Here is a 23,866-nt window from a genome sequence, read left to right as displayed (position 1 = left end):
CTAGTTGTTGCTGGCGAACCTCTTGGCCCTCTCCTCAGCCTTCCTCTTCTCCTCGGGGTTATCGAGGACACGACTCGGCTTGGAGACGCCACCGCCGTTGGGCTTGCGGTCGCGATCGTTACCACCTCTGCGATCACCACGACGTCCGCCACGGCCGCGGTCACCACCGCCTCGGCCACCGCCACCACCACCGCGCCGAGAGTCGTTGTTCGATCTCTTGGGTCCGCGACCACCAGCCTCGGCGCCTTCATCGCGACCGCGCTTGGGCCGGCGCTCGGGGAGAGCCTCGTCCAGACCCTTGACGACGGCCGTGGTGTCGGGGGCGCCGAAGCGCTTCGCGCGCTCTAGCCTCTTCTTCTCTTCCTCTGAGGTCTCTTCGATGATGCCGAAGCGCTTGGCACGCTCAGCACGCTTCTTGATTTCCTCTTCGGCCGCCGACGCGGCAAGGTGAGCGGAGAAATCGGGCTTGGGCTCTTCCTCCTTCTTCTCTTCCTCAGCCTCGGGTGCTGCCTCTGCAGTCGCGTTGCCCCTCAGCCGGCGCTGCTGCTGCTGCTTCCTCCTTCTTCTCCTCCGCGGCGGGCGCAGTCGCCTCTGCTACAGGCGCGGGCGCGCTTGCAGGTGCGGGTTTGGTGGGTTCAGCCTCAGCAGGCTTCACTGCAGCAGGTGCAGGCGCGGCAGGCTCGTCATCGTCCCAATCAATCTCATCCTCAGCGGTTGATGTAGTCGTCGCGGCAGGCGCAACAGGTGCGGCGGCGGCTACGTAATGTTAGTCGAGGCTGTTCGATGGTAATCGGGCCAGGATTGACGAGATGGGACGGTAGTTTTCGTCGGCGGCGGCGCGTATGGAAAAAAGGATGAATTACTGACCAGGTTTGGCGGGCGCGTTCTCTTCGTCGTATTTTTGTAGACGGGCGACCAGGTCGGCCTTGTTTCCGGCGACGGGAAGCGACTTCTCTTGCAGCAGCTTCTTCAGCTCCGGGACTTTGTAGGTGTTGTAGTCTGCCATGGTGACGGTATGCGCGACTGGCAGAGGCGCGCAAAGTGATGGGCTGTGTGGGTGTGTGTTTGATTAAGATGTGACTTGAGTCGCAACAAGTAATGGTATGCAGACTGGAGGCCTGAGAGAAGAAGAGAAAAATGCGATGAAATGGGTGGAATCGGGGTGTGTTGAAGGGTCAAGAATGGAACAATGGTGGTTGCGAGGAAACGGAAGCGGAAGCCTCCAAAGCGAACGGCCCATGACGAAAATGCAAGGCGCGTTTTCCCTTTCCCTTCGCCTGCCCCCTTGTTTGGCTTGGCAGCAACCTTCATAACCTTGCCCAGATCGGACAATGGAGAACCAATGATTCGGGCGCTTTTGATTGGCGATGGCCTGCTAGCTTCACTTCTTAGCACTTTTATCATGTTGCTGTCATGGCCCCACAGGAGCTAGCTCAACTGCCCCGAGCTCAAGCTTGAGCTGCTGACAGCTGGAACTGTGGCGATCAATTTCGTTGTTTCTAACTAGAACCAACCAAGACATCGGATAAATGTTGTCTGTACTGAAGTAAAGAGTGCTCTACTTTGAATCCTCCTTTATCGATGCTTGGATCCATTTCCTGTTATGCTCAAACGCCTTCTTCATCTCCTCCTCGGGCATGTTCTCAAACTCGAGAGCTTTATGCGGGCTGGGGACATGGCGGCCCTTTTCTACGCCCGGTCGAGATAGCAGCTTATCCCGCCACTCTTTGAGGGCAGGAAACTCCGTGATATCAACTCCAGACCCCCCTTCAGTAGATTCATAATTAGTTAGACTAAGTACTCAGGTCTTCTTTGGATATTCATGACAATTCGAAGCGTAAGTGCTGGATAGAACAAGAACTTACCGGCAGAGGCCACCCAGCCCCAGCATGAGATGTCAGCAACAGTGCATCGGTCTCCGACAAGATAGCCTGAAGGCGACTTCCTGCAGCTGCGTCTCCATCACGCTGTAGAGACGACGCGTCTCATTCCTGTACCGATCGATGCTGAACTGGATCTTCTCAGGTGCATACCCTAGCCCTTTGGTCAGTGACAACCCTCACTACCTATACAGATCTGGGTTAAGTAAGAATGTACTTACTGTTGAAGTAGGCAAGTTGGCTGCGCATAGACGGATGATTAGTATCGATACTGTGGCCACTCGAGATGGCCTCCACTTACCCTTGCATGGGGCCAAGACCTCCCATTTGCCAAAACAGCTGGTTGATGATGGTGTTAGCAAGTTCAGCACTGTGTGTGTAAAGGTGAGCAGCTGTAAATACCCAGTTGTTGACTTCCCAGTGTTCTTGTGAACCATGTGGGTATGATACTTTGTGGTCTTTGTCATATCGGTCGACCAAGTACTGCATGATCGATCCGCTCTCGAACAGTTTGATGGTCTGCCCATCTTCGAGCTTGTCCGTCAAAGCAGGGATTCTTCCATTGGGGTTGATCTCGAGAAACCATGGTTCCTATGTGGGTTATATCAGCATGAGCGGCTGTCCATTGTTTGAGTCTCATGTGGCTTCGACTTGTCTTGTTGGTGATGATGGGAACCTGGATGCAAGGCCATGTACATACCTTCTGGGTGTTCTTGGTGATATCGATGGCGGTAGTCTTCCCAATAACGGTAAGCATGCATCAATATGGCCGTAAAACGACTGTGTTTATACACACCTGGTATTTTAAGCCAAGTTCCTCGAGCAGAATCGAGATCTTGGTGCCATTGGGCGTCTGCGTCGTGTAGAGATGAACGTCGGTTTGCTGCGCCATTCTGACAGGAGTGATACTATTCTTCTTAAGGCTTGTTGCTCCTCTTAGTACTGGAAAATCACCGTCATGGTACAGATTATAGGACTGCTGTCGTTATATACACACGATAAGTGGGGTGCGTCAACGAATACCCTGCAGCCATTACAAATACAAAGTGGCATGGCATGAATTCGTGCTGATAAATCATGAGAGGACACAATGGACGCACGACAGAGGACTCAGTTGTAACGTTGATTAATCATTGCTCATTACGAAACGAGGACGGCGCATGCAATGGATTTCAATTGCCCCTTTAGGCAAGAACATTCCGAGACTTGCTGCTGCCATCCAACCGACCATCTAATGTGAACCCCATTCTTGTACGCACACTGAATGCGTATCTCCGCGAACATGTGGAGTAGTTCCTTCGCTGCTGCGGTGAACGAATGCAGCGCGAAGAGAAGAAAATGTACACAACCCAGAAACAAGTGAACCTGACCGAAGAAAAGGGAAAGAAGGGAAAGGAACCGCAACGACGACGGCAAAGTCCACCACCACCTCTCAAAAAGATATCAACTCCTCCCGAAAAGAGGGCTCGTCTGTGTTGGTTGCCTGTTTCCCATGCCAAGAAAAGAATTGCTTAGGTTTCCTTTACTGGAAACAGAGGAGCTGTCGCAGGCCAGAGCTTCGGTTGGGCTCCGGGTTGCCGAGATCGTGGCGGGTGGTCTGCAGATAGCGGAGGCTCTCCTCGAAAACGCGGTTGACGCCGTCGCCAGTCTTGGCCGAGCATTCCAAGTACTTGACGGCGCCCATGCCGGTGGCTGCCATAGCACCCTAGAGTGATACTCATTAGCAACCCATTATGCTGGGATTTGCCGGATCATGAATCAACACTTACCTCAGTTGCTCCGATGCGAGTATCAAAAGCTGGGAAAAGGGGAGCCCACAGGCCTGTGCCGACACGGGTATCCTTCTTCAGACCCACGAGGAAGACGGGAGCACCGCGACAGTACCTCTGAACCTCCAGCATCCACTGTTCATATTTGGTTTCGAGTTAGTAAATGTCGATGAAAATAGTTATGCGTATTTGGGTGGGGCACTTACTCTGCCTTGGGCATGAATGAACTTCTTGTCGCTGTTGACGCTGAAGCAGATGAAGACGGCATCCCACGATAGATAGGAGAGGCGAGACAGTTGGTGCAGCTCAAGCTTGCCTGAGGTGTCCCAGATTTCCATATCGATGAGCTGGTCGTCCATCACGACGGGCTGCTCATACATCTCGTACTGGGTAGGAGCCCAGGTTCCAGTGAAGATGCCACGACAGAAGCGGCTGGGAGGTCATCACTGTTAGCAAGAGAAGCTGTACGCTAGGACTGAGAAAAAGAATTAAGAGAAAGTGAGGGAGGGGGAAAAACGACGATACTTACAGGAGCATGCTCGACTTGCCACAGTACTGATCGCCGACAAAGACGAATCGAAGACGAGGGCGGCTGGGCACGAAGTTGACGGGAGTGCCAGGGGGCGTTGCGCTACCCTGGATGGTCGAGCCATCCAGCTCGCTGCTGAAGTCACGGAAGGGATTCATGCTACAGTTGATGCCGTCCAAGATGCTGCCGGCGATGTTGCGAGTGGTCTGTAAGAAGCGATCGCGACGACGCTGCTTAACAGGGTGTTGGTGGTTGTGAGTAGATTGATGATGCTTGGCTCTTTTGTTGCGATGTTGGCCTCCGTCGTGACCAGCTTGGTATTCGTTGGATGACTTTTTTGGTGGTCCTAAAGTTAGCTTTGAACGGAAAGAACGAAGTGGAAACGGCTAATTTCGTCTGATAAATTTGAGATGCATCGTTGTGACGTTTTCGTGAGGAAGTCGTGATCTATTCACTCATCCATATTTTGGTTGATGGGGCACGTGTACATACCAAGCAACGCTTCTCCCTCGAAGCACCAGAAGTCTCGATGGGATCCTCACGATCAACCTCTGGGATATCAAAGGCCCATTTCAGAACATTGTTATTGGATCGCCAGATGTTTTGGAGAGAGAAAGAAAAATCCTTAGCAATAGGGGGATGGTACTGGGGCTCCTGCTTGGGCGAGTTCTGGATGTTGGTGGTGTCTCGAGCTGGCGAAGGCTTGAAGCCAAAGTCCTCGGACAGTGTCGAAGTGAAGAAACTGAATTCGGCCATGGCGACTAGGACGAAGTGAGGATGAATGAGTGTATGCTTTACAGGTGGCAAAAGTACATCAAAATCAATGACGGCCAAGAAGCAGTGACAAGAAAGGGGAGAGATGAAGAAATGCAATCACCACATGGTGAGGAAGAAGAGAATCTTGCCCAGTCAGACACCTGATGATGGCACTTGCAGCTCAGTCTGTATCGGCAACTTGTTTTCGGAAGGGCTTTTGGTGTTTTGAGTGCTGAAGGTGCTCCGCCGGTCAAAGGTCGCCCAAGCTGGTAGGTCATCGGGTCGTCAACAAGAGGGCCTGCATCGACTCGGAGCGAAAGTGGTACTTGAAAACCAATCCTGCCTTACTTATTTACTGACTTGGTTCCCTAAAGCAAGTAAAACATCGGGCAGTAAACAAGCTTAACTGCAACGCATGCAAGTACAGAAGAAAGTCGTTTTTCTTGCCGTTTGAACTGCAGCAAACTCCTTGGCACAAATTTTGCCGTGTCCTACATCCATAGCACAGACTTGCAATGTGTTCCCAGCATTCAATCTAGAAGGCCTGCCACCCGAACCGAGTCTCACTATGCGGGCGTGTTGTTACAGCTAGCAAACACACTCACAGTCCAGCTGTGAGCAGACATCCCATATCACCCCTTATCGTAGGCCCAGATGAATGTAGTCGCCATTGCTTAAGCTGCGAGTGCAATTCGCCCTACCTGCGAGGTTTGATATAAATTAGGTAAGCTACTGGTATATCTGGTATGAGGATGGCAGCGCCAATGTCTTGTCTCCTTTCTATCTGGCCAGCTTCCCTATGGCTGCCGACTCGTGTCGTTTCATGTCACCCGAAGAAATCACTATGGCACAGCCCTTTTAGTAAAGCACTATGTAGAACTCACAATTCAGAACTCCCGGAGGTCAAGTTCTTAAGTAGACGAGATGCGTTTATCACTCCGATAGTACTCCTCGAAGTCAAACTGCTAATGGGCTATGATGATTGGCCAAAGGGACATAGGCTTGGCAGGGATACGTCTCCTTCGCTTTACTTGCTTGCGCTCAGGATTAACGAATACCTACACACTAGAACAACTTCAAGTTGGGAGGAGGAACGACAGAACATGGTTGATTTTTCGAATACCAAGGCAGAATACTGACAATTACTTATTTATCACAAGACTCCTTTGAGAGTCCTAGGTGAAGCGAGTGTATGATGCGAGCTTGGTGATGGTTTGGGGATATAACAAGGGTAGTATAACTCAGCTAGCGTCCGAACCCTTGTTGTCTTAACAGTGGGTGTTAATGATGTCAGTCAGCCATGTCTTAAGACCCGGCGGATATCACATCAGAATCAAGGCCAGAGAAATATTGAAGGATACCCTGGGTAACATCGTGCTCTGGAATTGGACAAAGAATGTCCGTCCTGCCGCGCATTTTCAATGCCATCAGACTTCGTGGTCCGATGGGCCGGAAGTTTGAAGAAGGCTTTCATTTCCTGTTTTGCGTGGCTGCAGCTGCAACTAAGACATTGTGCAAAACAATAGAAGCCACATTGGCAGGGGAAAGTGAAGGATGCGTTGTTCTGGTTGGAGGTAAGTAAGCTGATCATATGCGAGCGAGCCATGCGCACGACTCTGGTGATGTATCAGCTGGCCCCCCGTGTCAGCAATACCTGGTAAAGTTTTAACAGAGAGAGCGGAAGGGTTATTTGGCCATCGGAAATTTCCCATGAGGACAAATCGACAATCTGGAAAGGCCTTTCTTTATCTAGCACCATGGATCTGTCTATCTACCTGGTACAACTCAGCTCACATGCTGAGCCCGGGTAAACAAGCAATCAATCGTACGCCAATTGTGCCAGTGTTTACATTGGCCCTCCCACTAGGCTGGGTTTTAAGCAAGGCCCAGGCCTGTCCGGTGCACTTGAGAAACAGGGATGCAGGGCGCTGGCAGGGGGGGGCTTCGGGTGCAAAGATGGGGGTTGGCTGACTGACTGGGCTAGCTGGGCCTGCTGATTTGCCCGGCACTGTCTGGTGGCTCTTTTGAAGCCCCGCTGCAGCTCACTCGAGCTTGCGACAACCAGGACCTGACCAGACCAGCACGCCCGGGATGACCCACCTTGGGATTGAATGTTTACGTTTCTGGTATCGAGGACAACCACCGCCTAATTCTGACCAAAACCATCCCGCCATCAAGGACAACCTAGACCATCAAGCGGGCTGACGAGTGAGAACCTCGCTGCGGACTGCCGGCACCACCAAGTGAAACTCATCTGATAACAACACACGAGCCTGCAGCTTTGACTGGCCGACTGCTCATTCCCAATTCTTCTCTCTTGTTCATCGTTACATTCCGATCTGGCGGAGTGCGATCTCGGTTCCTTCCCAATGTACAGGCTTCGGGCAGCTCGGTCACCCCTGATCTCGATACTTGACGAAGAACAAGCCCAGCTTACCGCGAACGGCAGCACTGCGATAGCCGCTCCAAATGACATTATGCTACTTAGGTAGTACAGAAGAAGGTCAGTCCTGCACAGGCCTCACCGATTGAAGTCGCGTTTGGCGTTTTCGTTCTGCTTGGGCCAGGCAGGAATGTAACTCTTTCCACTAAATGCCCAATTCGATGGACCGACCCGACGCAGCGGCCACATGCAGATCGTCAAAACCAGCCCACCTCGTTACGCATTTCCAACAGAGCTCCAGGAATTTTATGGCTAATACTCATTACAGTAGAAGACAATGACGCCCGACGATGACAAAGATAAAGACAAGCCGGCAACCCCAACGACTCCCAATGTTGCCTCGCACCGTCGCAAGGGGTCGGCCCCCGGCAGCGCTGGCAACACCCCCAAGAGTACGCCCGCTGCCGGAACTCGTCCGAGATCTGCCACTACGAGACAACAGCCAACCCTACTAACCGACTTCCTCCTGGGTCGACCATCACCTGCACGAGTTGCTGCGGACAGAGAGGCAGCTCGGCAACGGCGCATGACTCTAGAGCAAGTCAAGCAAGAAATGCGCGCAGAGGTGGTGCGCAAAGTACAAGCTCCAGGCGGTGTGCATGACCGGGTGAAGCTATGGCAGAAGAAAAACGCGGCTGCTATGGAAAATGCCGATCCCCTGGCTGCGCCAAGCGAACCCAGTGATGTTGGCCTTCATATTGACGACCAAAGCGTGACGGAGGAGGACCGCATGAGAATTAAAAAGGCGAGAAGAGGAGGTCCGCCTCGAGACCACCAGTGGTGGTCGTGGAGCATGATGGCGACGAAACGGAGAAGGAAAATCATGGCGCCTCGAGCGCTGGCTGCCCGCCTAAAAAGCGAGTTGTCAGTGATACCAACTGGATGAAGAACAAGAAGAAGGATCCCCCAAGAAAAGCGTCACCAAAACCCAAAGCCGACCTGGGCAAGGGGTCCCCGCTACCCAAGGACTTCTTGACCCGATCAACGCCCAACCCGGCCATGAAAAACAAGATCAAGGCCTGGGCCGAAAAGGTTGAGCTCCCGGACGAGCCGCGGGTCAAGCGGTACAGTGTCTCGCGATCTGTGGGTAGCGGTGACGATGGCATCAGGGTGAGGTCTGTGATGTCCGGGACGTCTGGTGGAGACAGAGACAGCGAGGTAACCGATGACTCGGAGATTGTTGTCGAACACAGTAGATCACGCAGGCCCAAATCTGCACAGGACGACAGGCTCCGGGTGACTCCAGCGAAGAAGAAGTCAAGCGAGGAACCGATGAAGAAAAAGACAAGCGTGGATGATGGTATACGGATACAGCCTCAAAGATACAAGCTTCCGGACGACGGCATCAGGGTGTACTCGAGCGAGAGAGGAACGTCCGAAGACGCCAGCACAGTCCGCGCCCCTTCAAGCCATAGGTCACGGGGACCTAGCACACGCGCAACCAGCTCACGCCGAGAGCCTTCCTCAGAAAGAATCGAGGTCATTGAGGACGCTGAGTCCGAAGCCCCAGGTACTCCGACGCGACGCAGCAGCGGCAAAAAGTCCACTAAGCTGTCTGGCAAATCAGTAGCTAGAAGCCACGCAGATACTGGCACCACCATAACAGAAGATTACTCGGATGAGGATTCCTGGTCGAGCGGGTCCGAGGAATCGGGTGTAGACTCGGATATACCATCCAGTCTCCCGTCAAAACTGGCAGAGATCCCTGTGGGCTATTCTGCATTCAGTGAACTGAACCTGCCAGGGAGCGCGCCGCCAAAGCGACCCAAACCGGCGAAGAGAAATTCCAGCTTCAAGGGCGCTACTAACGTCCTCAAGCAAGCTCTTACCCAGGGCAGGAAGATCATCACAGAAAAGGTTGACCCGCCCCCGAAGCCGGTTGCGAACCAACCACGAAGCATCGAATCATGGCTCAACAAGACGGTTGATCCGTTTGTCGAGGCTAATGCATCAGCTCCTGCGCCAAGCTCAGTGCCCGAGGCTAAACGGAACTCTATTGAAAAGGAGCACACTAATGAGAGCAAAGCGAGGCGTTCAACTTCGGAATCCAAACACAGAACAGTAGACAAATCAGTAGTCGAAACGGAATCGGAACTCACAGGCCTGACATCCAGCTCTGCCGATGACACAAATACCACACTTACAAGAGAAACTGCAACTACTGCAACTGAGGAGGAGACAATTTTATCGGACGAGACGGCTTCCGTGGATGCATCAACGTTGCCGCCATCATCGCCGAGCGGGCTCAGGCGAAGCCGAGCTACTAGGAGTCCTTCGTCTCCCATCAGGCCCGCTTCCAGGAAAGGCTTCAAAGACCTCTTCAAGGAGGCATTTCGTGGCGAATCTGCTGCACCTAGGCCAATACCCACAACCTATCCGAGCTGTTCCGAGGAGATCGAGATTGATGATCACCAATATGACGATGAAAGTGTGCATCAGCGCAAGTCGTCTGGCTCCCGCACGAACCTGTCATACCTCGATGATGAGTCCTCGTATCTCACATCCTCCTCATACCTTACAGACTCTACCAGGTCGGCACCAACTGCTACGTACTCGAAACGTCGGCCACCCACCAAAGGCGTACATGAACTATCGACCATTCTATCTGGAGAGTCTGGAGACACGTATGAATCCGATATGTCCTCCATGCTGTCTGATTCGACAGTAACTCGAACAAACACTACCTTTACAAGAGGCAACGAGTCAAATCTCTCCCGCCATAAAAGCAACAGGTCAGGTCCCTCTCGGCATGGGAGCAACAGATCAGGCCTCAAGCGGCGCCTAACGAAACACTCTGACCTGGTTTCTGTTTTGTCACTGCCGGATGAAAGTCCCAGACCTGGAAGGAGCAGCAGCTTGAAGTCAAGACGTAGTGTACGTCGTCCCACTAGTCATCCCAATTCCGCAACTGTCGATGCGCTGCTACGGGAATTTGCCCGTGACGAAGATCTCTATCTACGGGAACTGAAGACCCTAGTAGATGGAGTGATCCCTGTCCTTCTGACACAAGTGGCAGAAGGCAATGACTACTCTCGAGCAGACTTGGTTGCACCGTCCCCTTCTGGCAAGGAGAAGGTGGACGGTAGCGCTAAATCCGTGGTCCAAATGGGCATTGCCCTAGAAAAGCTCAAGAACAGCCACAAGAGGTGCCCAATGCATGACGCCCATCGCCTTCCCCAATGGCTCGACTCGGTCTACTCGATCTATGACCAGTACCTTGATGCATGGCGGCTTGGGTTCCAGGATTTGATTGTGAATCTTGCACCACGCTCGCCAGACGACGAGGACTCGCTCATCGGCGCGCTGCCTCGTAATGAGCAAGGAGATGTACTTAACGAGGACGGAGAGCGTGTAGACGTAGCTCATCTCCTCAAGAAGCCCCTCATTCGTGTTAAGTACATCTCGAAGTTTATCAAGGTAAGTCAAACAATATCTGCAGATGAGCAGAGAGGTACAAATGCTAATGTCACCCAGGGTTACCGCCAATCAACTGGCACCGAAAAATACCAGGAGCACGAAAAGCTCTGGGAGAAGTTGGAGGAAAAGTACGCCGGAGGCACAAAGAAGAGAGTGCCAGAATTGTGGATGAAGATGCCATCAACACCGACGTGGCCCGCGTGCGAGATCTGAGAACGTTGGAGGCTCTGGACAGCGTCCGGATCGATCGCTTTAGGCAAGTATATGCCAAAGATTCGTTTTCCTTGGACCTTCGCCACACCAATGGGCAGCGACTTGACTGCCAGGTCGAGCTTATCTCCAGAGACAATCAGCTATTCAAATCAGATCCTGGCGATCTCTTGATTAGGGAGACTGGCAGCCGGGGTCGTACTTGGCTGCTTTTCGCGCCGGTAATTGGCGGGAACTGTTCCGCGCGGAAGGGCGACAGCGCTGGTGAGCTTGTTATCATGATCAGGGGCAACAGAGATGAATGGTACCAAGTCATCACACTTACAACAGACAACGACGAGCAAGTGGAAGATTGGCTGGATATCCTCGGCACGAACCCAGTACCACCTGCAGTATTCAAAGCAGAAGCAGCCGATCATCGGTCACTCATTATGGTACCGCAAGCCACCAGAGGGGACACACCAGTTGGTGAAACGAAGCAGCGAAGGGTCTCATCGATACAAGCGCCTCTCAGGTCCGATTCGAGCCCAGACGTGAAAACTACAACACCGCCACGCTATCACTCAAGGACAGGCAGTGCTCCAACGACTCCCACCTCTCCATCTCCACGCAGCCCATCTCTGGAGAAAACGCCAACTCAAGATTCATACTCTAGATCCCGCCGTTCCCCATCCTCGTCACCCAAATCACCCGAGGACCGGTCCCACCCTCTGCGCGAGGACATGCGGCCCGAGGATCTCATTACAGAAAGGCCAGCTTCGAGCAGGTCCTCTCCTCGTGAGGAATGCCCACCACCTCCGCCAGCTCATCGGACACCTCTGTCACAAAAGACCCCGGCACTTCCTCCCCCTGAGCCTGCATCGAACAAAGTCAAGCGACGGGGATCGTCCCCGCTTAAGCACGAATACCACCCCTCTGATATCTCCTCGCAGGGATCAAGTTCTGCATCAGAATCTGAGGATGACGAGGATGATGATGAAGAGTCAACTGACTACGAATCTTCCGATGACGAATTGGAGGCTGCCGACATGCCTGACACGACTCCCGCCATCAGCATTAGACCACAATACGAGCCACTGGATGAGGTACTAGACGAGCCAAATTACGAGCCACAAGACGAGACGCCCAGCGACTTGACAGATTCCGACTTGGCAGATTCGGACAATTTCCCAAGCCTGACGCCATCTGCGTCAGCTTCTCAAGCCATACTGACACAGCTCAGTAGCAAGACGCCAACATATGTCTATCAGTCGGCGGCTTCGATATCATACTGGGACAACAGAAGAGGATGTTGGAAAGACCTGTGGCCTGACGTCTGCTCGATCATTACCACGCCTGGCCTCATTGAAGCGTACCCCATTCGCGGTGACGGACCGCTACGGGATGAAGAACGACCCCTTATTGCGCTAGACCTTACTCCTATGGTAATGTTGCGAAACAGCACAGTTGTCGACCTTGAGATAAGGTCTCCAGTCCTCAGCTATGCCAGGCTCTACTCGAAGGTGATGAAGGTTGAGTCGACGTTCTTCCGTTTCCGCACTGCCTCTTATAACGACTGCGAGGCACTCTACATGTCTGTGCACAAGGCCCGAATGGACAATGCTAAGTACAAAGCCCTGGAGGAAGAAGCACGTGTCAGAGCCTTTGGCCAGAACCAAGCGGCTGTGGCCGCTGATGGTGATGATGGGTCATCCCGACGACGCAGCTGGTTTGGTCGCAGGAACAGCTACCGAGTATCAACCCGTGCCCCGTCCCAATCAGGGGGCAGCCCTTCTCTACACTCAAGCGTATCTGCCTCATCGTTCCTCAAGAGACTCATGGGCGCTGGCAACACGTCTTTCGATATCGGCATGTCATCTATCGACAAGCAAAGCCACCGTCTCAGTGCCGACCCAAGCCTATACACATCATCCTCAGGATCAGGCACCCCACCTCGCTCACCATCCATCAGCGCTGCCCAGAGCGGCCGCACAAAAATGAGCCTTACAACTAATAACCTCAAAATCCGCCTGCACCTTATGGTGTCGGCAAGCAAATGGGAAGACCATGGCAACTGTACACTCGAGGTCACCCGACCCGACCAGGGAACCCGACAGAACCTCAAAAAATACCAGGGTCTCGAGAAGCGCATCATTGTCACGAGCATCCCGAAGAAATCCAACAAGGACGAAACGCCCACCGTGCTCCTGGACGTGGTCCTGGGTAGCAGATGCTTCAGCCGGCTCGGTAGCCGAGGAATCCTACTGAACGTGTGGGAAGAGATTACGAACAAGAGGGGAGAAGCCACAGTGGCAGACAAGGGAGGAACGAACATCGGTCAGGTCAACAAGTGGTGCTTCCAGTGCGCCAGCGTGACCGAAGCCGCTTGGATTTATGGACTGGTGACACAGGAGGTTGTCATCTCCTAAAAGCCCCGCATCGGCGGGACGTATGTGATATGTGTGTGAAAAGGAGAGAGGGGGAGTTGAATTGAAGATACCCAGGGAATGAGTTAGAGCATGGAGTTGGCACAGTTTGGACTTTTCGGTTTTTTCTTCTTCTTCTTTTTACTATTGCTCTACGGGGTCACTCCTGGATGCAATCACATTGTTCTTTTCATTCTATTTCTTTTGTCTGTATGAAGGCGAAGCTGCAGCCCTTACCCAAGGCTGCGGACGGCTGGTTGTATTGCATCTACAGGAGCATGGCGTCAAGATGGATATCCAAGGCATGGTTGGCCCTTTCGTGTATACCGGGCGAGGAGCCACTGATCAGGGAGGGGGTTATATTGCATAGACAAGGCGGATGGGTAGTATTCCGCGTTTTCTTTTTGGGCGGCAAGCCGTAATGGTGCTTTGTATAGGTCTGCATAGCTGGCTGGAGGCCAGGCACACTGTTTGTAATATTGTATAGTTCTATTATCTCCCACAGCTTCTTCAGGACGCCTGTTCTATGATATCCAAAAATCAATAAAAATGGTATCGCTCAACACTTGTTTAGAACAGGGGATAACCGCCGATGGTTTTGGCATATCTCAAGACATGATTACATTTTGCAACTGTCGACATACTGCTATCATAAGAGAGGATCCGTGTTCCTGCATGCTTACCACACAGTTGATAAAGTGGCGTCACTCATTACGAAGCCTCATCTTAAGGAAGCGAACCACCCTTCTGGATGTGTGCGGAACAATACTATAAACGTAAGACCGAGGTCTTCAACCAGTTTCAATATTTCGAGATGAACTTCATCAGTTCAGGAGTTGATCAGTCCGTAATCCGGGAGAGATACTCACGTAGAAGGACGGGCATCCATGGTTTGATTACGCTCCCAGAATCCTTCATGGCAGATGTCAGCCCGCGTAGCCCGGTCAGGCATCTGGTGCCTACGGCGTACCCTTCATAGTCGGCTCGGTCTGTTCACCATGGTTACCCATCCATCCGGCCTGTCTTCTTGTGATCGAGTCAGTCACCTCCAGCCAAAGCCGGACACATGATTAGATTAGCTGTTTATTGGTTTCCCCTCGGCCCGTAATCGTGTTTGAGACAGATCAAAATTCGGTGGAAATGGGCAGCTTTCTATAATTGGAAAGGAAGAGGGAGAGAGAGAGAGATCGATAAAAAGAGAGTTCGGACCCGCCATCTCGGCATGTCTGAGATAGAGACACGACGTAATCTGGAAGGATTCTTCTAGACCCCACCGGCACCACCCATCACCGAACTCAACAAAGTCTTTTCCGAGGACGATTGTTTGTGTATAGAATTCTAGGGGGCTTGTCAACGGTGGTTGACGGGTGGAGAGGGGACCCTCCATTGGCGACGAGAGGCTATTTTTCGATCCTTCCGGGAAGTTACCAGATATTGTAGCTCTCGTACCTTCACAGTCGAGTACACAGTCTGCGATTTTCTCACGCAAAACCCCCCATGTCACGATGCTGGTTGGGTCGACCGATAGGTAGACGGCCGACTCCTTTGGGTGGATCTGCCGAACCTGGTGCGACTACCTAGCCTGGCCCGAAAGGATGTCCCACGGGAAGAGCGTGCATCCAGGGACCACCGCTGCCTGCAGAAAAAGAAGCACCCGCAACGCGGCCAACATTCGAAATGAGTACCCCGTATGGTAAGATGGCAAGTGCTGGCACCGTTGCCACTTGGCTCGTCGACCTAGTCTACCCAAATAGAGGGGCGAAATGTAGCAGCTTGATGGGTGTAGTAAGCCAGGTGCCAAACAACCGTATGATCTGCGTCTTACTGCTCACGCCGTACTGGCAGAGAATCCTCCTCTCAGATTCTTATGTCATGAGGAAGCAGATGCCGTCGTTGATGATGCTGCTGACTCCCGTATGCAGCAAGGTAGTTGTTCATCAAGCACCAGCGGCAGCTGTCAAGTTACTGGAGGCAGCTAGCCACCTGCCTGCCTTGCCTTGCCTTGCCTTGCCTTGCCTACATACTTGGACGTATGTATGTAGGAGTGAACCTCAGCCACCCCCAACATGAGATCCTCCGGACCAACAGCATGCAATGCATCTCGGCCGGCCCACAGAGGGTGGACGCGAGTCCGATGCAAGGTGGTCGCCGTCGTTCCAGCTGCCACGGTGTTCACATTCCATGCATTCGGCGAGGACGTACATGAGATATGTCCCTAGGGCCCTCCTGCGCCGTAGATCAATCATGACCGGCAGGATTCATAATGGTGGTTCATAATATGGGGTTCAAAGAGACATAAAAAAAAAAGAGACATGCCACACCATGTCACCATGTCATGATAAGGTTAGCTAGTTTACGTACATGGTTCAATGTTGGGTTGGGCGAAGATGGCGTTGGTGGGTTTTCTTGACTCGAAGGAGCCTAGGTGCTGCTGGGCTAGGCTGGCTGGGACCCTGGGCTGGGCCCTTGTATTGATTGATTTTTCTATTCTTGGAAAGCCAAGTCCGGAGACCCTTCCGATCAAAGGGAGGGAGATTCCAAAGCCACACATGACCACAGACACAGACACACACTGCCACAGTTGTATTGTTTTGCTTCTCCACCGTTCCCCGACAGCTGACTGCTGATGTAAACAGCGGATAGTATTGAAAGTCATTCAGTATTGGCGAAAAAGACTATGACAATATGAAACTGGGTCGTGTGATATCATCACCATGGACAAAAGAGGGAACGAATTGCCAATCAGGTCGTTCGCGGGATCAGCCTCAGCCCCCGCGCTTGTGCGCTGCCTGCTGAGCCGCGCTTAATCCAATCATGTTCTCGACCAAAATATACCCATATCCAGCCTCAGCCTCGTCCTGGCTGGAGCGTCAGCTGAGCGCCAGAACATGGATGCTTACTCACTCATGTCCGGTCTCCCACTCAGTGTGTATGTGTGTGTTTGTATGTATTGCAGGAGAGGGAGAGTACTGCCAGGGTCGAGGGACTTTGCCATGGACACTGTGCTGAGAAGTGCCAACATTGGCTTTCGAGCGGTAGCCTACCGGGGATTACGAAGTCACCACACAAAGATTGAATAGATTAACAAAGATCATCCTGCCGAACGGTGAGGCTTGAATTGAGCGTTTTGGGCGCCGCGAGGCCTCTGCCTACCGCAGGGAGCGCCGTTTGATCCAGGGTACGATATTCGAATGAGGTAACACCCTCAATAGACTGCCTCTCGCTTGCGACAGACAGACAGACGGACGGACGGACGGAAGGAAGGAGAGCAGACAAACGGACGGAGAAACAATATTATCGTAATTAAAACTCCGCGGTACCACAATCCACAATAGCCATGCGGTGGTCAGGATGGGATGTCCATATCGGTTGTCGGTTTGTCGCTGTTGCCCTCTGCGCTCGTCCTGGAATGAAACGGAGTAATTGCAGATGGGGGAGAGTTTCAGGAAATGCCATCGTCGATATATCCATGTATCACTGGCGATTGACCCAAGTCCAAGTCCGTTTGGCTAGGCCAGCCAGGCAGGGGGGTCGTTATGTCGAAGAGAGCACCGTGTTTCTCGTTCGCTGGTTTCCGGTCGATCAAACCCAGTGGGACCTGGAATCCACAAGTCGTCCATACGCTCCACCGCGCCCGAGTTATCCGTCGTTTCTCGGAGCGGGTGTTACAGGTTGCACTGACCGTTTTGCTCACTTTTGCTCATGTAGGTATTCATTATCTGACAGCAGCAGCAGCAGCAGCAGCAGTGTAACACGGTATGTACCCGAATCGAGATATACTTTTCCAGTCTACATACATACCTGCCGACGGAAGGGTGTTAATTATCGATCAATTGATTTGATGGATGTGCTGTCGACGGGTAAGCCAGAAGGAGGCCACCTACCTGCAGGAAAAGTAAAGCAAAGAACCTGGAGAAGGCCAACCCCGGAGTCATCGCATCGAGTGGCTGCTTGGCACACATAAGCCTGGGCGGCGATTTTCGGATCCCGATGACTTCAGACACCAGTTAAACATTCTGGTCTTTGCTCGAAAGACGGCTAAGATCTCCCCCTCATTCATCGTCAAGATCCAGCCCACTTCCGGTATCAGGATGCGCTGGCTTTTCTTTTGCTGGCCCAAGATGCCGAGAGCTGCATGGAAGGGATTCTGCGATTGGGGGTCCAGGTCTTGCATCCTACGTACCTCACGAGGACCGACAACTGGGGGTAACATCATCGGCAAGTTTTGTTACTAAGCATGCCTTTTTGAAAATAAAATAAAAACCTGCTTACTTTACCTATGATGTTCGTTGCATACTGTCAAAGTGGATAAACGACCGGCTCTGCACTGCACACTCTGGCTGCCTGCCTGCCTGCGCGAGTATATTTAGAAGTGACAGACGTAAACTGGTAACATGGAACATCGGGTAGGGTATATGCACTAGTCCCCAAAGAGAGTAGCGCATAGATGATGTAAATCGCATCGCCAAGCAAGCATCACATTGGGCAGAATGCTGTCCAGTGCCAGCGGCAGGATCAGAATGGATGCAGACCAGGAACTGGGTTGCTACCACCACTGCAACTCTGATGACGCCACTGGGAGAAACCGAGAGCAAATCTGGGAAAAACACACGCTCACGCACACCAGATGCGTGCCGGTTTGGCGAAGTATATGGTTTCAGCGATGCTGCGCGATGTCGTAAGAAGGAGTGTCGTGTGCATGCTGGGATGGCTCTCCTAACACAAGGAAGTAAACAACAAGAAGTGGCGAGATGACCAACCTCGTCTAATGGTGCGCGCATCTACATACTTCCCTGTGTCTTTCTCGGTGAAAAGAAGCAGTTGAAGAAGGGTGGCAGGGCGAAACGGTTTTGTAGATTGAGTTGACTAGCTGCTTCAAATGCACATGCGGTTGCAGATGGAACAAAACATGCCCAAGGTTACGCGCCTCTTAGAAGGAAGGGAAAAAAGTACCGCCACAACGGATATATACTTATCGGTCGGGTTTCTTTTCGGTCTCGGGGGTAAAGAGATAAGAATGCGAGAGATATGCAGATGGAGGTGTTGCTCAGATATTCACGTTCACCAGAGGAGCGCGGAGGGGAGGCACGACTATGAGCGCCCAGATCAGAGCGTCAAAGGTTCCCGACGATGACAATACTTGCGATGCGGTCCAAGTAATGGTACGGCTGGAGTCCTACTATGTACAATACATGCACTAAGTTACCGCTATGGCACTTGCCGGGCGGACGTCCAGAAGAATCTGTTGAAGTTCAGACGAAAAAAAGGAAAAAAGCAGGGCAGACGCAGAGGCGCGGTGGTTGGGTATGGGCCGCCGGTCGTAGATCTTCCAACCAGTAGCCCACAACGACAAGCTGTCATCATTCAAGAGTGGGAATCACCAAGCCAGCCAGCCAACCCAGTACCGGCCTCACGACTACACGTATGCACGCAATCAGGTTCGGAATCTTAATGGGTGGCTCGACGATCATGCCGTTCCCCCTCCCCCTCACGAGGGAGATGAAAGGTGAGCGAAGAAAGAGGAGCGCATACGCTGGCCGGTGGAAATAAGCAGCGTAAGCCAGTCAGCGGTAACGAAATCTGATCCATCCTGATGCAGAAAAGAAAATGATATCAAGGGGGTGAGCGGCACAGTTAGCATTGTATCAAAGCTTGCACGTGGGTTAGAGGGGTGGCGAGGTGGAAGTGTAAGTGGAAGTATTTGTGAGGGAAGTATCCGTACATGCCATCCCCCCCATCCATCGCACATCACAGTAGTCGTCGAGCAAGACAGAGTTCAGATCTTCAACTCCAGCCATCATTCGTCGACCGCTTCTGACGCTATGCTTTTGCATGCTCCCCGAGAGGGTGTGGGGAGGTGTGATCTGCCAGCACCTAGTCAAAAGGGTGGTAACGGAGCTGGAGAGTAACTGGACGGGGCCTCACGCTCTCTTTCTGCCACCATACCCGCCACGGGGCTTGATTGGCTCCATTGGGAACATCTTTCGACTCCTGATTTAGGCGCTGTCTGTGTGTGCTGGGCTTGGACTTGGGGGCTTGTCAAGCGTTGTCAAAACTTGTCACCTCTGCCCTAAACGAGGACAACATAGAATTAAGCTAGCGCATGAACGTAAGTACACATTTGACATGGCAATTAGGCTTGTCTGTGGGTGGTGGTGGCGGCTGTCAGTGAGTGATTTAGATATGATTGTGGAAAGAAATATCATATGATGCTGCTGGATATGCCCGTTCCGTCAATTTTATTACAGATGGTCGCCTGGGAGACTCTGTCGCAACTTTATGAACCAGTGACTGACGGATCCAGGGCTCGAATCCCTCCCTCCTGCCACCGCAGTACCAAACCTCCCCAAGTAGATCTTCAGGCCGACTTACCGAATTCGAAGCCCCATACTCCACACTGCGTACAACACCACGATCTTTTTTTTCTCTTGCGCTCCGCTCCATTAAAAAAGCACTCTCTCGTCCGATATGTACGTCAAAGGGGAATCCAGCGGTCAGAACCATATTCGCAATGCTGTTTGCGCGTACGAGCGGGCGACAAAGGCCCATGCTCTCTCGGCTGCGTGGCTAGTACATTAGATAGAGCATCTTTGGAAGGCAAAAGAAAATTGAACGGATTGCTGGAGGAAGGGGGTTTTGATGGTCGAGACCTGCCAACCGATACCTGTGTATCTCATTGATGCTACTGTGGGGTTTGTCACGATGAACCCCGAGTCCTACACATGTCCCACGACCGCTTTCCATGACAGGAGCATAGCTCCGACATCCCATTTCCGGTGAGACAAGTCGAGCCAGTGTAGCCGACGATTCACACACCACACGCGAATGGTCCAGCGCGTCGTAGACATGCGCCTAAAACAAGACTGCTGCTGCTGCTGCTGCTGCTGCTGAATATGCAGGCAGCAGTAAAGCGTGCAGCAATAGTAAGACAACATTTCCACCTAGTTGCTGTCCACTTCACGATGTGTCTCCCAAAAGTGAGCTTGCTTGCTTCCTTTTCCAAATACGGATCCCGCTTTCGACCACCAAAACCCGGTCCGGCCGTCTTCTAAACCTGGCAGCCAGGGAGCGAGGCGGAGAATCCTGTCTAAACATAGTACGATTTAAGTATGCTAGTGAGTTGTCGAGGAAGGAAAAATTGGTGATGGGCACCACAATAAAAGCATCCAGCAGCTTTCATTGCGGTGCGGCTGTAATGTATTTCTCCATACGAGAGGATTCAGGAGTGGTGAGGGCGCAGTCGAGATCCAGTCGTTAAAAGATTACTTACATCTTCTCCTCCTCCTCCTCCTCCTCCTCCTCCTCTCTGCTTGGATCATCTAGGGGTATCGGCCGCAGCGCTATCGTCGGCGAGGCCTTGTTACCGTTACGTTACTGAGTTATTAGATCCTCATGCGTTGTACTTGTAGTAGTAATAGAGTCAACGTTCTGCTCCGAAAAAGATTACCACCCAATGATGCCAAGCCTGGCGTGCAAAAAGGCAGATGATCCAATCAGGACCCCAGTTGAATCTTGCAACCCTTTGCTCAGGAGCGTCGGCAGGGGGGCCTAAGTGGAAACCCTCGACCACCCCTGGACGCATCCTTAGGCGGGTGAATCGTCGAGGGCAGACAGCAGACAGAGCTAGCCAGCTAGCACTAAACCCCACTGGTCCCTTGGACAGAACAGGAACAGAGGAATGTACCTGTACTAGCCCCGACCAAAGTGGCCTGCAAGAAGAAGAGCGAGTGTGCAGGATGAGGGAAAGCGCCCAGCGCCAGCGTGGTTCCTTTGAGGCAATGGCGGCGAAGTTAAGAGAAATCAGGAAAGTTCCCATCCCACCCATCGCAATAAGCTCGCTGCAACATACTGACTAGGTCGAAGCAAATGAGAGCAATCGCAGTGCTAGCAAGAAGAACGTACTCTGATGAACAAGCTCGAATTGCAGTCAATGCCCAATGGAGTCGAAATGGCGTGTCCAGTTATTAGGCGATGCATTCCAATCTCTCTTCCCGCCTCGCTTTCTCTCTGCTCTGTCTCTCGGAACATCTTGTCTCTCATCCATCATTTGCTCGCTTTTTCCAAGACGCAAGCAGTCGAGCGACACCCGGCTTAAGTTGACTCTCAACGCCCAGCGCGCTGCCACAAGTACCAAGCTGCTGCTCCTGCCGGTCGCGTAGCGTATGTACTGCTTTGGCACAATTCCCATGCTCAATTTGAAACAGCCCCCCAAATCAAGCCAAGGCGTTCGTACACCTGATTAAGCAGACTCCGAAAAAACAGGGTACCTTCCCACCCCGGCCGTGTACTCCGTGCAAGAGTGACCTCTCCCACTCTTTTCCTCTGCAGCGTCACCCTGTAACCGTCTTGCCAAGGTTCAGGGGTTGACTCTTGACAGGCCCCCTGGCCACTGACTTAGCTCCAGTCGACCAGCGTCGACTTATACCGTTCCCTTGGGTGTTGGTACGTCCAGTCCCGTGGCCATTCATTCATAGATATACATGTATCGCCCTCCACCTACCCTCGATTCCTCTTTGCATCCTAACGGAAGGACTTTCTTGAGCACCACCAGGCCTCCCTTTCCCCCAAACCCAATTCTACATGGAAATTGCCCATCTTGCAAACACTCGCAAACATTGAATCAGGTCTCACAGGGAGAGCATTCCTCAATCTGAACAAAGACCCACCAGCACCTTCCAACACAACAACTACTTACACCACAGCGACCCTCCGCCATGTCTCTGGCCGAGAGACCTCATACAATCCGAGGGAAAGATATGCCCTGTGACGCGTCTCTCAACAACATTGAGACTTCCTCCTCTACAGAAGGAGCCCGCGATACCTATTCCACCAAGTCGTCGCCCTACGACGAGCCCATACTGGACGACTACGTTGAGATGGACGAGACTTCTCTGATCGAACAAGCAGCCGTCAAGATGGTCCAGAAGAAGGATATGGACGTCAACACACCACAACTCCCGCGAAAGAGCTCCCGGCGAGCCTCCAGGCTTCTTCTTAGCGACCTGAAGATCAACACGGCCGACCCTAGCCAGACTTTGATTAGCACGCCCCACGACGTATACCTTTCTTCCGAGGAGGACGCATCTTCGTCTGCTGGCGACTTTTCAGACTACGACTACGACTCCTCTAGCGAAGCATCACAAGCATCTCCTGTTGGGCGGACAAGCCGCGAAGATACGGCGCGCGTGGTGTCGGTCATCTTCGCTGGAAAGCCGTGCATAGTGAACTTGACAGGTCCCAAGAGGGCGGGGTCTCCGGCATCAGATACGAGCAGCAGGCCACAAACAAGCCCGGTCGCCGACCGCTTTGACGACGCCGCTCGACGCCCTACCGCCTTCACTTCCAGGAACAGCAGCTTCTACTCAATAAACTCGCCCTCACGAAGCAGGTCCGACTCGACAACGTTCACCCGGCGAAGCAGCTTGTACTCTACAGACTCGGCAAGCCGTCGGACGCCTTCTTTTCTCAGCATCGACCCCTTTGCCGGCAAGGACTACTCTCTCGGGGGCAAGGGCGCTTCAGAGACCAACGCCCCGCGAACACCGATGACGCCCACCGCCGTGTTCAATCGGGTGCAGCAGTCCCTGGGCTTACACCGCAGGCGCAGCCGACCCATGCTTCATGAGACGAACAGCAAGGCAACTAGCTCGAAGGAGAGTTTCTTTTCGCTACGACCTTCGTCGACACTCAACCTGGACACCAATGTATCACCGGAGCGCGTGCCTAGCAGGTCGAATACGTCGATGGAAGCCACCGTGTCGCCCCAGACCACTTCGCCCCGCCGGTATTCCGCCGCATGGAAGAAGATCGCACCTTCGGGCAATTCGCAGCCCATGTCACCGTTGAGCCCCGTTGTGGCCAAGAAAGGCTTGTTGGGCTCATTACACCTGAACAAGCGAAAGAGTCTACGGATATAAAAAGCAACTAAAAAAACACCATTTCTTTTCCATCACAAAGTGTGGATTTGTGAGGCCTTTGTCTCACGGTGGCATCGGAGCGGGCGTTACTGGGGGCCCCCAACGGCATGGCGTTTTAGCGATACCACACCACATCATCGGACATGATCTGGGGATCTTTCCGCCGTCTGTTGTGCTTTGTGTTTGATTTTTACTGTTTACTTATGGGAGGCAACTTGATGATACCTAATGATTTTCTGGGACAACTGCGTGTGTACTATGGATGGGAATGATCATCATCACCACATAGCTGGATGGGTCAAGGGGGAAACGAAGGCATATGACATCAGATCAAGGGGGATACCAAAAAGCGCTGGAACAAGCAGCGAGTAGCATCACGTTACTAGTAGAGTCAGTGATAGTCTCACAAAGAATGAGCAGAAGAAGACTCCTCCACATCTTCCATTTCATGGTCCCCACTATGCATATCGTTCCAACTTGAGTGACTCTGTACATACAGTTCCTTGCAAGGAGTTTCTTGATTCGCCAGATCTTGCTGTT

General features: G+C 52.5%; 5 protein-coding genes across 5 annotated transcripts; 2 read left to right on the top strand and 3 right to left on the bottom strand.

The window, feature by feature from the left end:
• On the bottom strand, positions 1–1,006 carry PG997_013821 (uncharacterized protein; the record flags this gene model as incomplete). The annotated part of the gene is made up of 3 exons (XM_066818135.1): positions 1–594; positions 656–756; positions 868–1,006. The coding sequence occupies 3 exons, from the start codon at positions 1,004–1,006 to the stop codon at positions 1–3; spliced, it is 834 nt and encodes a 277-aa protein (XP_066663827.1).
• Positions 1,007–1,558: 552 nt separating this feature from the next.
• Positions 1,559–2,772, bottom strand: PG997_013820 (uncharacterized protein; the record flags this gene model as incomplete). The annotated part of the gene is made up of 7 exons (XM_066818134.1): positions 1,559–1,767; positions 1,866–1,945; positions 1,998–2,034; positions 2,102–2,121; positions 2,182–2,471; positions 2,581–2,616; positions 2,677–2,772. 7 exons carry the CDS (start codon positions 2,770–2,772, stop codon positions 1,559–1,561), a joined length of 768 nt encoding a protein of 255 aa, XP_066663826.1.
• Positions 2,773–3,402: 630 nt separating this feature from the next.
• PG997_013819 (GTPase Rho1) lies at positions 3,403–4,934 on the bottom strand (the record flags this gene model as incomplete). The annotated part of the gene is made up of 5 exons (XM_066818133.1): positions 3,403–3,585; positions 3,650–3,784; positions 3,856–4,081; positions 4,179–4,534; positions 4,671–4,934. The coding sequence occupies 5 exons, from the start codon at positions 4,932–4,934 to the stop codon at positions 3,403–3,405; spliced, it is 1,164 nt and encodes a 387-aa protein (XP_066663825.1).
• Positions 4,935–7,654: 2,720 nt separating this feature from the next.
• PG997_013818 (uncharacterized protein) lies at positions 7,655–13,412 on the top strand (the record flags this gene model as incomplete). Its single annotated transcript, XM_066818132.1, has 4 exons — positions 7,655–8,057; positions 8,123–10,794; positions 10,852–10,994; positions 11,051–13,412. The coding sequence occupies 4 exons, from the start codon at positions 7,655–7,657 to the stop codon at positions 13,410–13,412; spliced, it is 5,580 nt and encodes a 1,859-aa protein (XP_066663824.1).
• Positions 13,413–22,123: 8,711 nt separating this feature from the next.
• On the top strand, positions 22,124–23,326 carry PG997_013817 (uncharacterized protein; the record flags this gene model as incomplete). The annotated part of the gene is made up of 1 exon (XM_066818131.1): positions 22,124–23,326. The coding sequence occupies one exon, from the start codon at positions 22,124–22,126 to the stop codon at positions 23,324–23,326; it is 1,203 nt and encodes a 400-aa protein (XP_066663823.1).
• Between the last annotated feature and the right edge of the window lie 540 nt (positions 23,327–23,866).

The sequence above is a fragment of the Apiospora hydei genome (assembly GCF_038363865.1).
Source record: "Apiospora hydei strain CBS 114990 chromosome Unknown utg000009l_segment0_segment0, whole genome shotgun sequence".
NCBI classification, from domain to species: domain Eukaryota; kingdom Fungi; phylum Ascomycota; class Sordariomycetes; order Amphisphaeriales; family Apiosporaceae; genus Apiospora; species Apiospora hydei.
The sequence above is the reverse complement of the archived record's forward strand: the minus strand, read 5'-3'. Positions and strand labels throughout refer to the sequence as shown.